The sequence below is a fragment of the Lepisma saccharinum genome, chromosome 8, assembly GCF_977018435.1.
Source record: "Lepisma saccharinum chromosome 8, izLepSacc3.1, whole genome shotgun sequence".
Taxonomy (NCBI): domain Eukaryota; kingdom Metazoa; phylum Arthropoda; class Insecta; order Zygentoma; family Lepismatidae; genus Lepisma; species Lepisma saccharinum.
In genome coordinates, this window is record NC_139236.1 from 72,403,188 (window position 1) to 72,416,238 (window position 13,051).

The 13,051-nt window shown below is 36.4% G+C and overlaps 1 protein-coding gene across 7 annotated transcripts in view; it reads right to left on the minus strand.

Annotated features, from left to right (window-relative positions):
* DCTN1-p150 (dynactin subunit 1) overlaps nucleotides 1–13,051 on the minus strand; it is an 81,115-nt gene that overhangs the window by 15,118 nt on the left and 52,946 nt on the right. For all 7 annotated transcript variants that reach the window (XM_083126903.1, XM_083126904.1, XM_083126908.1 and 4 more), the window contains 8 exons: nucleotides 10,687–10,824; nucleotides 9,700–9,885; nucleotides 7,947–8,187; nucleotides 6,731–6,924; nucleotides 4,819–4,920; nucleotides 3,948–4,073; nucleotides 2,129–2,306; nucleotides 13–194 (listed from right to left, as the gene is read on the minus strand). In XM_083126903.1, the coding sequence (XP_082983029.1) occupies nucleotides 13–194; nucleotides 2,129–2,306; nucleotides 3,948–4,073; nucleotides 4,819–4,920; nucleotides 6,731–6,924; nucleotides 7,947–8,187; nucleotides 9,700–9,885; nucleotides 10,687–10,824 (1,347 nt within the window). The remainder of the gene's footprint in view (nucleotides 1–12; nucleotides 195–2,128; nucleotides 2,307–3,947; nucleotides 4,074–4,818; nucleotides 4,921–6,730; nucleotides 6,925–7,946; nucleotides 8,188–9,699; nucleotides 9,886–10,686; nucleotides 10,825–13,051) is intronic.

A 13,051-nucleotide genomic window follows, 5' to 3' on the forward strand; every position in this document is an offset into this window, starting at 1 on the left:
TCCGCCACTAACCTTCAGTGGGGGTAAATCTTTCAGTTGGTTCTTCATGTGAAGAGTCTGAAGCCTCAGGTTTTCGTTCTTCACGTGCCGAAGAGCCAAGCGCAAGTCCTGGATCTGCTGGACTAGAAGTGGAGAGTCTTTCACCATCGCAGGCAAGCTAGGCCCTGAGAGTAGCATTCCTGTTGGTGATGTCACTGAAAATACAACAATGAATCTTTCACAATGGTCACAGCAATGAGATCTTTACCGAGAATCAACACTTAGGTTCATTCCTTTTGCAATTTCCTGTATAATTAAACTTTCCCTGTCCCCAAAGAGAGAGATTTCAGTGACTACCTTTTCTTTTGTATCATCTTGCATTTATATTGCCCCATATCAAACATATTTCTGTCACCATGAAATAATAATAAATGTGCACCATGAAGAATTCCAACATGAAATTAGTTGATATCTTACCGATATGGTACAAAATCAAATATTTCATGAATACGAAAACTTTCTTAAATAATGTAAACAAGTGGGGGAAAATTTGTTTGAAGTCCATTTTATGCTTTAAGATGCTAATCGTGACTGGACCTACACTTTAAAGTGGGATCTTGATTAAAAGGGTTACTATCGGATTAAAAATTATAGATACTCTAGTTTTGCACTCCAATTAAAAACTAACCAGTACACCCATTAAATTAGGCATACACAGGAGATGTACTATGTAGAATTTCAGCGAAAAATGCAGGCTCAACCAGGACTTGAACCCGGGTCTCTGGCAATCCGTGCCATTGCTCTACCACTGAGCTACCGAGAAAGGGAAGCTAGGCCGGCTCGGTAGCTCAGTGGTAGAGCAATGGCACGGATTGCCAGAGACCCGGGTTCAAGTCCTGGTCGAGCCTGCATTTTTCGCTGAAAATCTACATAACCAGTACACTCAGTACATGTATGTAAAAATTAGTTACAGATTTTTATTCAACAGAGTAAAGATGTGTGTTGAGTGTGGTAACACAACTAGCAGTAACAGCTTGCAGTTTTCATGGTTTAATGGACATTGCTGTAGTGACAGCACGTGTGATGTTGCCATGTTCAACACACACCTTTACTCCGTTGAATACAAATCCATAAAAGAATTTGTTTCGCAATGTGAATTGACAATCATAATGTTTTTTTTTAAAAACAGCTGCAAAGAGTTTCAAGATAAGACTAAGATCCTATTTGTAGGACTACCCAATACTAAGAAAAAATTGTTTCACAAAATTCATAAGAACTTTATTTTGGACGATTTAAAAAATCTGAAAATTAAGAATTGTATTTAAAAACCTTTCTACCTGCACTGTATTTACATTTCATCTTGATCAGACTTAAAGTGTTTTATTTATATAATTTCAGAGAGAGCAGTTGTCTCTTTTTTGTTTCCATGATGATAAAAAGTCGAAGGCATGTTCGAAAAAAAACTGGTTACCATAACTTAATGCAGAATTGAGTTAGCTACATAGGCTACACAACTTTTCACGCATGCATGTAATGTTTCCAGACATTGGACAGAAGATGGGCCAATCAATCCAGAGGGTGTATTGTTCTATACAGAACAAGTTTTAGAGCCTTTCTGAAAATACAGGATGTATCATAATAAACAACTTCAAGAATTTATTTCGACTAAATTATATGGAATACAACAATGATATTTGTTATGTATCAATCAGTAATGCTTCCAAGTGTCTATGAATGTCTAGAAATGGCTACAAATATTCAATATGGCTTCCACCAGTTATGCAACATAGATCCCATTGAAATTCAAGTTGTCACACTTTTCCCAAGAACTCCTCGTACACCAAAGCAAGGGCGTTTCTTATTCTCTCCTTTAGCTGATGCACATTATGTTACATGTTACTGGCCACCTGTGAAAGTTGCCATTTTCTTTAAGACTACACTGACCGTGTTTACAAAAAGTCTTGCGCGTGAAAACAAAAAAAATTTTCTCATTGTTGAGTTTCAGATAATTTTTTAACAATAAACCTGGTAAGTTTATCTATTATGATACATGCTGTACTGAAAGTTGACACAAGATGGTTGTAGTGTAAGGGTAATATACAAGTACATGTTTTGGAATTTAGCTTTCATAAAGGAAAATTGCTCATACCTTCACTCTTCTTAGCCAAGCCCTCAATCAAGGCTCTCTTGGAGCAGATCTTGAGCTTCTCCTTGAGCTCTCCTCGCTCAGACTCCAAGGAATCAATATCCGCCTGCAGGTGATCCATGGTCTCCTCAAACTCCTTCTCTTTCCGCTTCAACAGCATGTGGGAGTCATCCAGCTTTCTCTGTTGCGAAGGAAACAATTTATGCAGGAAAACTCTTCTGTACTTCATCAGTCAATAGACAAATATTGCTAAAGGTACTCACATTTAGTTTTTTGGCAGAAACACAAATTGTGAAATAACGTACTGTAATGTTCATTTTTCATGGTTTTGAAAGGTGTGAGGTACATTTTCCTTCCATGTTGTGTCACAAAATGATGCAAAATTAACTCATATATGCAATTTAAGAGTTTATTTATCGTGACAACAGTTTCCAATGTTTCAATTATCCGGAGAGTTATTCAAATCATGAAAAATTTACTGCTTCTGCTGTAAAAACTTGAGAAGCAAAAATGGACTCCTTTACACAGGAATAAAGTGTAAATAAATGTGCTATTAGAAAGGAAGTGTTTATTTTGTGTAGTAAGTATAATTACAAATCAAATTTGGAAATTTATTCACCATTTTAACACCGAAATGCCATTTTATATGCTGCTTTTGATCCCAAAATATGCTCCACTTTTGTACTGAAATCTTGATCTTTTATTCACCATAAATATGTGGCTTCAAATATTGCCCACGTCTGTAAATATTTCTTTACTCATAAAGTACTTAACCATGGTTCCACATGCTACAGTTCCCACAAGCATTTATCAAAGGTATTTCACCTACTTTTATTTTTGACATACTTCTTAAAACCTGTTCAGTTAACTAACATCTAGTGAAAATATCTCGCAGTTCACATGTTCAATATTTGGATTGAGCAACTTATTGAATACTGTACTGATTAAAATTGAGTAGATCCACTTTGGACCAATAAACGATGCTTGGACATTGGAACAGCCTAGAGTTGTTCAAAATATTATAAATTTTAATGTGCAATTATTCCATTGGAACTATACCATATAAATATCTGTTTTATTTTTAAATACAGTGGGACCTCAATTTTGCGTTCCAGGATTTTGGATTTTCACACATTATAGATACAATCTTGTTGGTCCCAACATAGCAATATGTTTCAAAATTTTCCTCTATTTTACATTTTCCCTCATTTTAAGTTTTTTCAACTTGGTCCCTGGAAAAACATAAAATCGAGGTTCTACTGTAATTGTAATTTCACATATGGGATAATCAAAACACTAAAAAGTTGTCCTTTGTTGGCAAAATCCACTTCTCACACATTATTGTTGAAAAAATGTGTCTTATGGCATTTTACGGATATGATTCTGAAACCACTGTAAGTGACTTGGCTCTAGCAATTATAATTGCTACTACTTTTCAAGCTAAAACTTCCCTAATGATTATTTTTTAAAAAATCAGCTTTAACAACCCTGTAAGAAAGAATATTGTTCTTTAATTCTACACAACAATGGAGCACAGAGATTTTCATGTTTCATCTTGGTTAAACATAATACTGAAACGAAAATACTAATTTTATTGCAGTACATCATGAAGAATATATGTGCTGACAAGAACTCCCATTTACAACTTTACAAACTTTCTTTTTATAATAAAATCCTTCCCAGGAGTGATAACTATATGTGATCCTTGCATTTATACTGTGTACTGCAGCATATGCTTTTAGCTTTTGATGGCAGTTTTAAGACGAGCCTGGTTGGAGTACGCCTGAGCAAGAAACTAAGATGTAAATGAAATACAACATACCTGTAGCTTCTCAATTGTTAATTCATAATCCTTATTCACGTTGCCCAGTTTCTTCTCAGCCAGCTCCTTCCGGATATTCATCTCACTCATTTCTGCTTGTTTCATCTTCAAAGCCAGTTTCAATTCCTGAGAAAACATAATGCATCAATTTGATTGCCTTGCATGTTATGCCAATACCAAACAGAAACAGTAGGTTGAAATGTATGGAAACAATACGAGCCTTTCAATCTTATTAACGCAATGAATATGACTTAGTGCATCAACGGAAAATTACTTACATACACACACAAGTGGACAACTCTCACACAAATTCTCTTTATCTCAATTGTTCTAAGTTTGTTCTTGTATTTTAGCGTTTGTCACTTTAGAAATATGTACACAAAAACTAACGTTTCATGATGTGCAACTAGGGCTCAGCTGATGTCACTTTAAACTGATACCCATATCTATGAAGATCTGAAATCTGTAGAGCAAGACTGCACATGGCATGAGAGAAGAGAAAGCGAGTTGGCAGGGCAAAGCAGTGACCACTGCTGCAAATGGCTGGTGGCTGCACTCACTTACCCTCTCGTGAGTTCATTGGAAGAACCCCTCGTGTCGCTACTTGCGCAGGAACTTGCTTTTGTTCGCTTGCACACAGTGTTGAAAATTGTTCACAATACTGATTTAGTGGGAGAGTATTTCACTCATCAGCATCATTTTACCAGAGTTTTGCAAGAATTACAGAAGAATATCAAAGTACCTGTTTTTCACACAAAATTGTTGCAAAATAAATGGAAACTTCAAATTATGCATAACATCAAGAATAGTTAAAACTCCATGAAAATGAAATGTCATGAAGCATTTTTGCAGGGGGGTAAAACATGTTTACCTTTATGTCACTCTCCTTCATTTCCAACTTGTGTTTCAATATCTTCGTTTCTTCCAGTTCCTTCTTCACCGTCTGTGCTCTCAAAATAATTGGTGGTGTTGGCTGAAAGGGGAGAGAATTGTTACTTGATGTTCGAATCTTTGACAAGTTAAATAACATACATGGTAGCAAAGCATGACCCAAAAAAAAATAAAAAAAAATACACAGGCTGCCAACTGTCGTAAACCCCAAAAAGTTTTATTATAAGCTAAACTAAGAGTAAATGTATATTAATTGCAGAGTAATTATGACACTTTTAAAAATATTTTCCTTACTGTGAACATCCACAAAGGTGTTAAAAAGGATGATCATGTTATGGATGTGATGCACTGATCTCTAGTTGTGCGATCTCACTGCAACTGTTAGGAACAATTCAAACTGAAATAAGCTTAATACATAAGGGAGAGTCAAATAAAAGTGGCCCAAGGTGATTAGGCTGGAAAGTATTGCTTTTATTTAAAGTAAAAAAAGTACCCACTATGATTGAGGCACCTGTCATGGTGGCTAACTAGCCTTCGCTGCTGGTACAGAATCTGTGGGGAAAAACCGAAAGTGGGAAAAACTCCAAACTGATAGGTGAGCAAGACTGTCACACTTGAACTTCTGCACTATTTCCACAGCAGCTTCAGCCATAAAGACAGCCTCGATTGTGCAACAACACCATTGTCCATTGCAGTGCAGGCCTGTGCATGCTATGCATCAATGTCAGACCTGACCCTGGCCATTCCTTGTTTCTCAAAGCTAATGCAGTCACATCTGGAGTGAATTGGTAGGACGTGTGATTGAGTAACAACCTACATAGGGTTACTGGTGCACATTTCTATGGAAAAAAACTCTCTCCCCCTGGCATTGGTTTGAAGACTTCCCCATGCACAGATAAGCTGGGCCTACAGTTAAAATACAGTGGAATTGCAAAATGGGAGGCCTGGTTCTCCAGTCACAGAAATGTGCTGCTGATTTGATTTTCCATGCAGAAAAACAGTATGGTTTGCGCTACTGAACTTCAGTTATACTCAGTTTGCATGTTAGCATTTTTGGTTGATTGATTTGGTTTATTTTACTTCACTTTTCTGCCACTTCTGGCTAATCAAGAAGATGAGACTGAATATTGATGAAGGGACACTCACAAAGAACACCCATACCCAGGTGGGGACTTGAACCTGGGACCCCTGGCACTGTAGCATGCTATGCAAACCACTCCGACACAGGATAGCATTAGCATTTTTGGCTGGACACTGTACACCTCTGGAATGTTACAATAATTCACAGTGACGGTGAAAGTATAAAATACCTAAAATTAGATGTCACATCACCTAAGCACCACACTAGCTCCTTTCAGACCCACCTCCGATAACAACCGAATTTCTTGACTATCCAACAGAGCATACATACAATACAAATGAGTAAAAGGTGCTCCTCTGTAGAGCTTGAGTTTGTTTTGTCTCTTTATGCACAATAAGGCTATTCGAACCACTATGGGCTTCCACTGGGTATTGGACCTTGGATCCCTTCATTAGAAGGCAACATTACCACTATGCCACCAGCGAGGCTGTGTTCCTCGGTAGAATAATGGTGCCTAGTTCATGTAATTAGTTCATTCATATATGTACTTGCCTCGTGAAATTTGGGCAGTTTTCTTTTGTATATCAGAGTTTATTCTTATTTGTTGGATTAAAGTGTAGCCTAAAACCTTTATTGTGAATTATAAAGTAAAATCTCTCCCAAGATTAGAAAATAATTTGATTTTAAGTTTAATAAATCACATATTATTTTATTTTAATTGATTTTTAGATGAAAACTTAAATGCTTTATATTAATATTAATTACCAGAATTTTGAATAATTTACTCTATAAGGCTACATGCTTCACATACCTTATCTTCACTGGGATTTGTATCATATCCTCCCTCCTGCAGAGCTTGGCTGATCTTCGATACTTCACTTGAGATGTACGACATGGAAGTCCGCAGGCTCTCCACAGGACCAACATCATCTTGCTCATAGATCTTGTCGGTTGCCATGTGGGCAAATTCCTTCATTTTGTCATGGGGGATACCTGGATCAGAATCTAGAAAACAAAAGCCAGAAATTATGCACATAAGCAACGATAGGGACTTTTCTTCTCTACAATAGGACTGAAGTCACTCATACTAGTCTACAGGTTGATGTAATGGCTAAAATTGCTGATATCTTGTGAAATTCAAAATGGTGCAAGTTGGATTATGGATGCAATTATAGTGGAACTCCAATATTATGTTTCTAGATTTTAATTTTCCCACTTTATACATTTAACTTTTCTTGCCCCAATGAAGCAAAATGTTGTAAAATTTTACTGCTTCATAAGTTATTTGGCTACATTTGTCTGGAAACATGTAATGGAGGTTCAAATGTGTATGGTAAACAAAAATGACTTAAAAGTAACAGATATTTGAAAGAGTGTAGCATAGAATTGAGGGTGTGGTGTATACTACTGCAGGCATCAGACTAGGGATGACTATGGGAGATTTTTCGGACCAAAACAACAAACAACATGTGACACATATCACTTATGAATAAGTCAAACATCAGCATGACAGGTCCCATAAGCCTGTGTTCAATTGGTGAAATCCTCAAGCGACACGTGTTGCATGTTGCTTCACGTGTGAAATCTCCCTAAGATTTGATAATTCTTATTTAGTGTCACTTTTCTGCCACTTATTGTTAATTGTGATGATAAGGATGAGTGATGATATGAAATTGATGAAGGGGCACTCGCAAAGCTGGCATTCAAACCTGGGCCCTTGGCATTGTAGCATTCTATGTTAACCACTCTGCCACAAATGTCGGCAGGGATAACTAAGAAATTCATATGAAGCCAGATTCAATTTTAAAAACAATTTGGTCACTCCTAGATCAGACAATGGACCCAAAGATGACAGACAAGGAATGGATGAAGAATTCTGAAATTTGGGCATGCAGATAGATATGCAAAAATTAAATGGATAGGAAAGATACTTGCTAAATGACTTCTTCAACTGTAACCTGCGAAGTGAAAAACAAATCCTAAATAACTTCACACCAATCATAAACAAAAGTGATTTGGTCCCTTACCTCCAACAGCTGCGACTTGCTGCAGCGAGGACTTGACAATCTCCTGCAACGTCTTCACAACCCGCGAGGCATGCACCTGGCACTGGTGAAGGTTGTCTGCCATATCACTCTTGAAGCCAAGCTGCGTAATGGAAGTCTCCTGGGGCAACTGCCTGCGAATTTGCTTCAAGTGCTGGCGAATAGAATCTGCAGAGCCGGCAATCTCCTGGGTCAGAAGTGCCATGTCACTTGTCTCCTGTCCCTGCATGCAAATTAAAAGTGATGTATGTAATTTCATTTTGCAGGTTTTGTTAAGAAAAGAATATTTTGTCAAGCACTATTCTGGTAAGTGTTCCAGCAGCAGCAGCTGGTGACTGAATTAGGTGAAGGGCTAGTAGAAAAAAAAAAGGGTAATAGAGAAAAATAGATCAACACACACATTTTATAATAAGTATGCATAACTATTGAACTAATATTCTCTATTATCCCATGTTTTTCCTACTAGCTCTTCACCTAATTCAGAGCTACCAGCCACTGGTGAAGTGTTACTTGTTCTCTGACAAATAAATTAAGGTAACTGCAGAAAAACACCATGGGGTGCCTGGGGAGAGGGGGGAAGCAACAGTAACATTTGAGCTAGAACCTACGGCAAGTCATCATAAGAAAAAATAATATAAAGGAACTGTTAAAATATACAATGAATTTTGCTTTTGTGCGTGCAATTTTAAAGATAAAACATACCATAAAAATATGATATTTAAATTTACAATAACTAAACTAAATCATATAATTCCACATCATAAGCTGAAAATAGGAAGAATAGAAACACCTACGTACGTATTCAGAAACAGCCATTACACCTAATGTGCATTTTCTTGTCTTTCATTACTTGAAGCCATCATAAGGCAAGCGAAGGCAATGCCATTTTCAACCCCCGGCCATTTTAAAAGTGTTGTTGTTTCTTTTTCTAAAGTTCTATTCTATTCCTCATGTTAACACACTCTTCATAGTCAATTTTCTAAAAAAGTGTACTTGAAGATGAAATCATTGTAGACACAACCGACATTGTGACTCGTACAGTTAGTCACAGTATTAAAGTTCTTAAAAAATGGAATAAAAATATAGAATTGAAAGAAGTGCTGCACATATAAAGTATTAGCTCACCATCTGATACCACTCCTCCTTTTAGTTTTTATTAGGGCTGAGCCAATACTTGCAAATACTTTTCCGGCATTTTTATTGTACAAGGTCCACAAAAATGATGATACTTTCGTAGTGTCTAATAATCCTGGGTGCTATGTAAAATTCAGAATTTCCATTGATTTTGTACCAATATTATGTGAAACAATTGTATATTTATATTATGATGTATTTTTTGAACATTTTAAAGCAAAAGTATGGTAAATTTATATTTATAATTGGAGTGGCATACTCATCCACTAATATTAATCAATGTTTTGAACACTTTTTAATTGTTATAATTTTCAAGCACTGGTACCGATACAGGTTCAGTTCAAAGTGGTATCAGCTCAACCCTTGTTTGTACATTTTTATCCCATCCTTCAAGTGGTTTAAATCTTGAAAAATTACATCCTTGTTCCTTCAACAATGACAGATGCTGTAGGAAACATTTGATTATTTTCCTACAAATTTTAACAAGTAACCAATAAATTGCTTAATCAATATCAAAGGCAATCAATAATGTGAATTTCTGAAACCCATGAAAGTGTTCCAACCATCTGTCTGTAAACACAGTTCAATTAATCCCACTTGCCTGAATCAGAGCCTTAATGGCCATTGCATCAGTGTAAATGCTATCGCAGGCAGCATTCAAGGCTCGGCCATTGTCTGTCAGAGCCTGCGATTGGTTGATCTGGGCTTCCACCAAATGGAGAGGGTATAACCCATTGAAATAAGCCACGCTTTTCTCTAAAACCTCTGTTGAAATGTTTTCATCCAGCTGCAAAAGCAAAAGAGGAACATAATTGAAATACTTACAAAGGATTTGCAAAATATTTTTATATATTTTTATTGCTTCAAGCATATTACTTGCATTAAAAAAATATATACCATGCCTTATTTAAAAGAAACGAAAGGAGGGGTAGAGGGCATTGAAGTAAAATTCAGCCCTGACTTCAATGAAATGTACAATATCAAAACAAATAGAATCACTAATCAAGATTTTTAATTGTGGAAAATACAAATTTGCATGTAAATGTTTCCCAATTAACTATTAAGCAGAGTCTGCAAGACCCAAGTCACCAGCGCCACAAATAATAATAATACAGATTACATACAATAAAAATACAGAATAATATAGTGGAACCTCAATAACATGTTTTTCAGGAGAATCTGACTAAAGAACTTATACATAATCCAAGATTTTACATTTCCCTGTCTGAAACAGGAAAATGTAAAATCTTGTAACATAAAATTATGCTTCCACTGTACCACTATCTTTTGAAAATAAACTGCAGTTGTGTCTGGATGCTGGATTGACAATTTGCTATGCATATTAGTAATCATCAGTGTTAACCTTATTTGAATTAATTTAAATTTTTTCCACTTGTATTGTAAGAAAAATAACAAAAATGGCATAATTTTGGGAATTTAAGTTATGGCTTATGTACAGAAATACCAGTGGTAAAATTATAATCAGCTTTACTGAGTATACTATTATTAACAAATTGTTAATGTATAATATCATAAATGAACAGGTTCTGTTGCTAACAATGGCTTGTAAAAACTTTACATGACCTACCTGGTCTTTTCTAAGAAGCTCCAGGAACACATCAACAGCTTTCTCCTGCACTGCCATCTCTGGGTAGAGCGTTCCAACTTTAAGCATAGTGTCAGGGGTGCACGTGTTCAACGAATGAAGGAACTGGTGCAAAATTGCCTAAAAAGGGAGTGGAAAAGAACACACTTATACATGGTCCCTTGCTTTGTGCTCGTGCCCACACAAAATATTGTTTTCAACATTATTTAACACAATAATAGGTTCTCTTTCCAGTGAGACTGTAACAGAGTTTTGCCTTCAGATCAACTTCGGCAAATTATGCAGAAATAATTTATGAATATTCAACAAGTTCCTATGTCCACACATAATTGCGGTTGTGTATGTGAATACTAAAGAAATAAAATATTGATACATATTTGTTGTACTACTTGTAAATTTGACTGTTTATTATTTGTTGTACTTGTAAATTTGACTGTTTATGGGTTGGTTGCTTCGAAATTGTTAGTTCTAATATTATTGCAACTATTGTGTATGTTTCTTTGATCATGAAAAGTAATCAAAGTGGAAATTGTTAGTTGGGGAGATGCTTTGCACAATTCACATGCCAGTTCTTGCATCCCTCTCTACTTCGAGTGCTGCTCATGAATTGTATTTAAGCATAGATAATTACAACAATTAAAATACAATCCTTCTATTACTAACAACTCTTATTTTTATATATATAAGGTGATGCAAAAAGAATGCATGTTTTTGGAATAAGTGTAATGTTGTTGATTTTCAAGATAGAAATGTTTTATTAACACCAAAACCATCGGTAAGAAATGCAGTTTGGATATGTATACAGTGATGATTTAAGTATGGAAGATGATGTCGGAAAGATGACACCATTGTTGCTGTACACACATGCAAAGGCATTTAAAGTATTGAAAAATGTAGTCGCACCAGACCTTGTACAGAATCTGTTGTATTCTTGTCTAAAGGATAGTCTTTTGTCACACTATAAACCTGTAACTAATAAGTTTGTTGAAAGATATAAGTTTCGACATTGTGTGCAAAAGGAAGGTGAAACAGTTTCTGATTATTTCATCAGGCTTAAACAACAAGCCATAAAATGTAAGTACGACAATTATCTGGACGAAGCTTTGGTTGAACAGATAGTATTGGGCATACGATCTGAAGTTACTAGAAGAAAGTTGCTTTCAGTACAGTCACTAACCTTTCAGCGATATCAAGAACTGACATTACAAAATTAAATGTTAGAGAAAGAAACCCGATTGTTAATATGATCGGGAAATGTAAAGCCGGAACCAATAGTTTCACGCACCTCAACCCAATTTCCAAGAAGAACAATACAAGGGGAAGTTTGAGAAGTTGACATCTTCAAATTTTCATTTTTAGTAGTTTGGCCTACATTATTATTACTATTGGGTTTCTGTTTAAACTTCTCTCTCTTCCTACACCGTTTCTGCCAGTAACCACGTTTCCTACAGAATGAACAAACAGAATCCTTGGCTGGACAGTTGTCTTAAGCATCATGTCTGTATATACAGCTGTAAGCAGCATATTTCATTCCGTGAATCATTGGAGCAGATGCAGTGAACTTGACACTGGATCTGCTGCGACTCTATTTCAAGCAGATTCATTCAGGAATTGGTTCCCGACGACTCATATTAACCATTCCTCTATAAAATTATATGGCGTAGGGAAATATGCTCTTTCAGTGCAAGGACAAGCTGAACTAGAACTTGCACACTCTGGATCGACTTACTCCCTTCCTGTTATTTTGTGCAAGGACCATCTAAATTATCCACTCATAGGTCGTTCCTGGTTAGATATCGTTACTCCGGATTGGAGAACACTACTGTTACGCTCCGAGTCGGCAAATTGTATGATAGTGATACCTACAGAGATTGAGAAAATTCAACATTCGCAGTCAAAGTCTGATCAAGTCTACTTCTAGCACTGGTGTAGACGTATCGAAGCCGATGTCGAACACCATACACGTGCCATTAAGAGAAGATGCTGCGGATTGTCTTTTAACAAGAAAAGACCAGTTGATGAGGAAAGTTGACAATCAACAAGCACCAAGGTTAAGAATCGTCCTGATAATAGGTGGCCAGAAGCTAGATCCGTAGGACAAAGAATGCATGTGGACCATTTCTTCTTGGCTGGGAGGAAGTTCCTGTTACTTGTGGATGCTTACAGTTGCTAGATAGATGTCTGGCCAGTATCGTTCTTAGATACAGCAGAGGACATACGTTGGATTCTTCAGTCATGCTCGACTCTCGGAATTCCTCAAACAATAGTTTCCGACAATGGTCCAACGTACAGCAATCTCATGTTCCGTTCCTTTTGCCAGCAGTTCGGGATCGAACACAATACAATA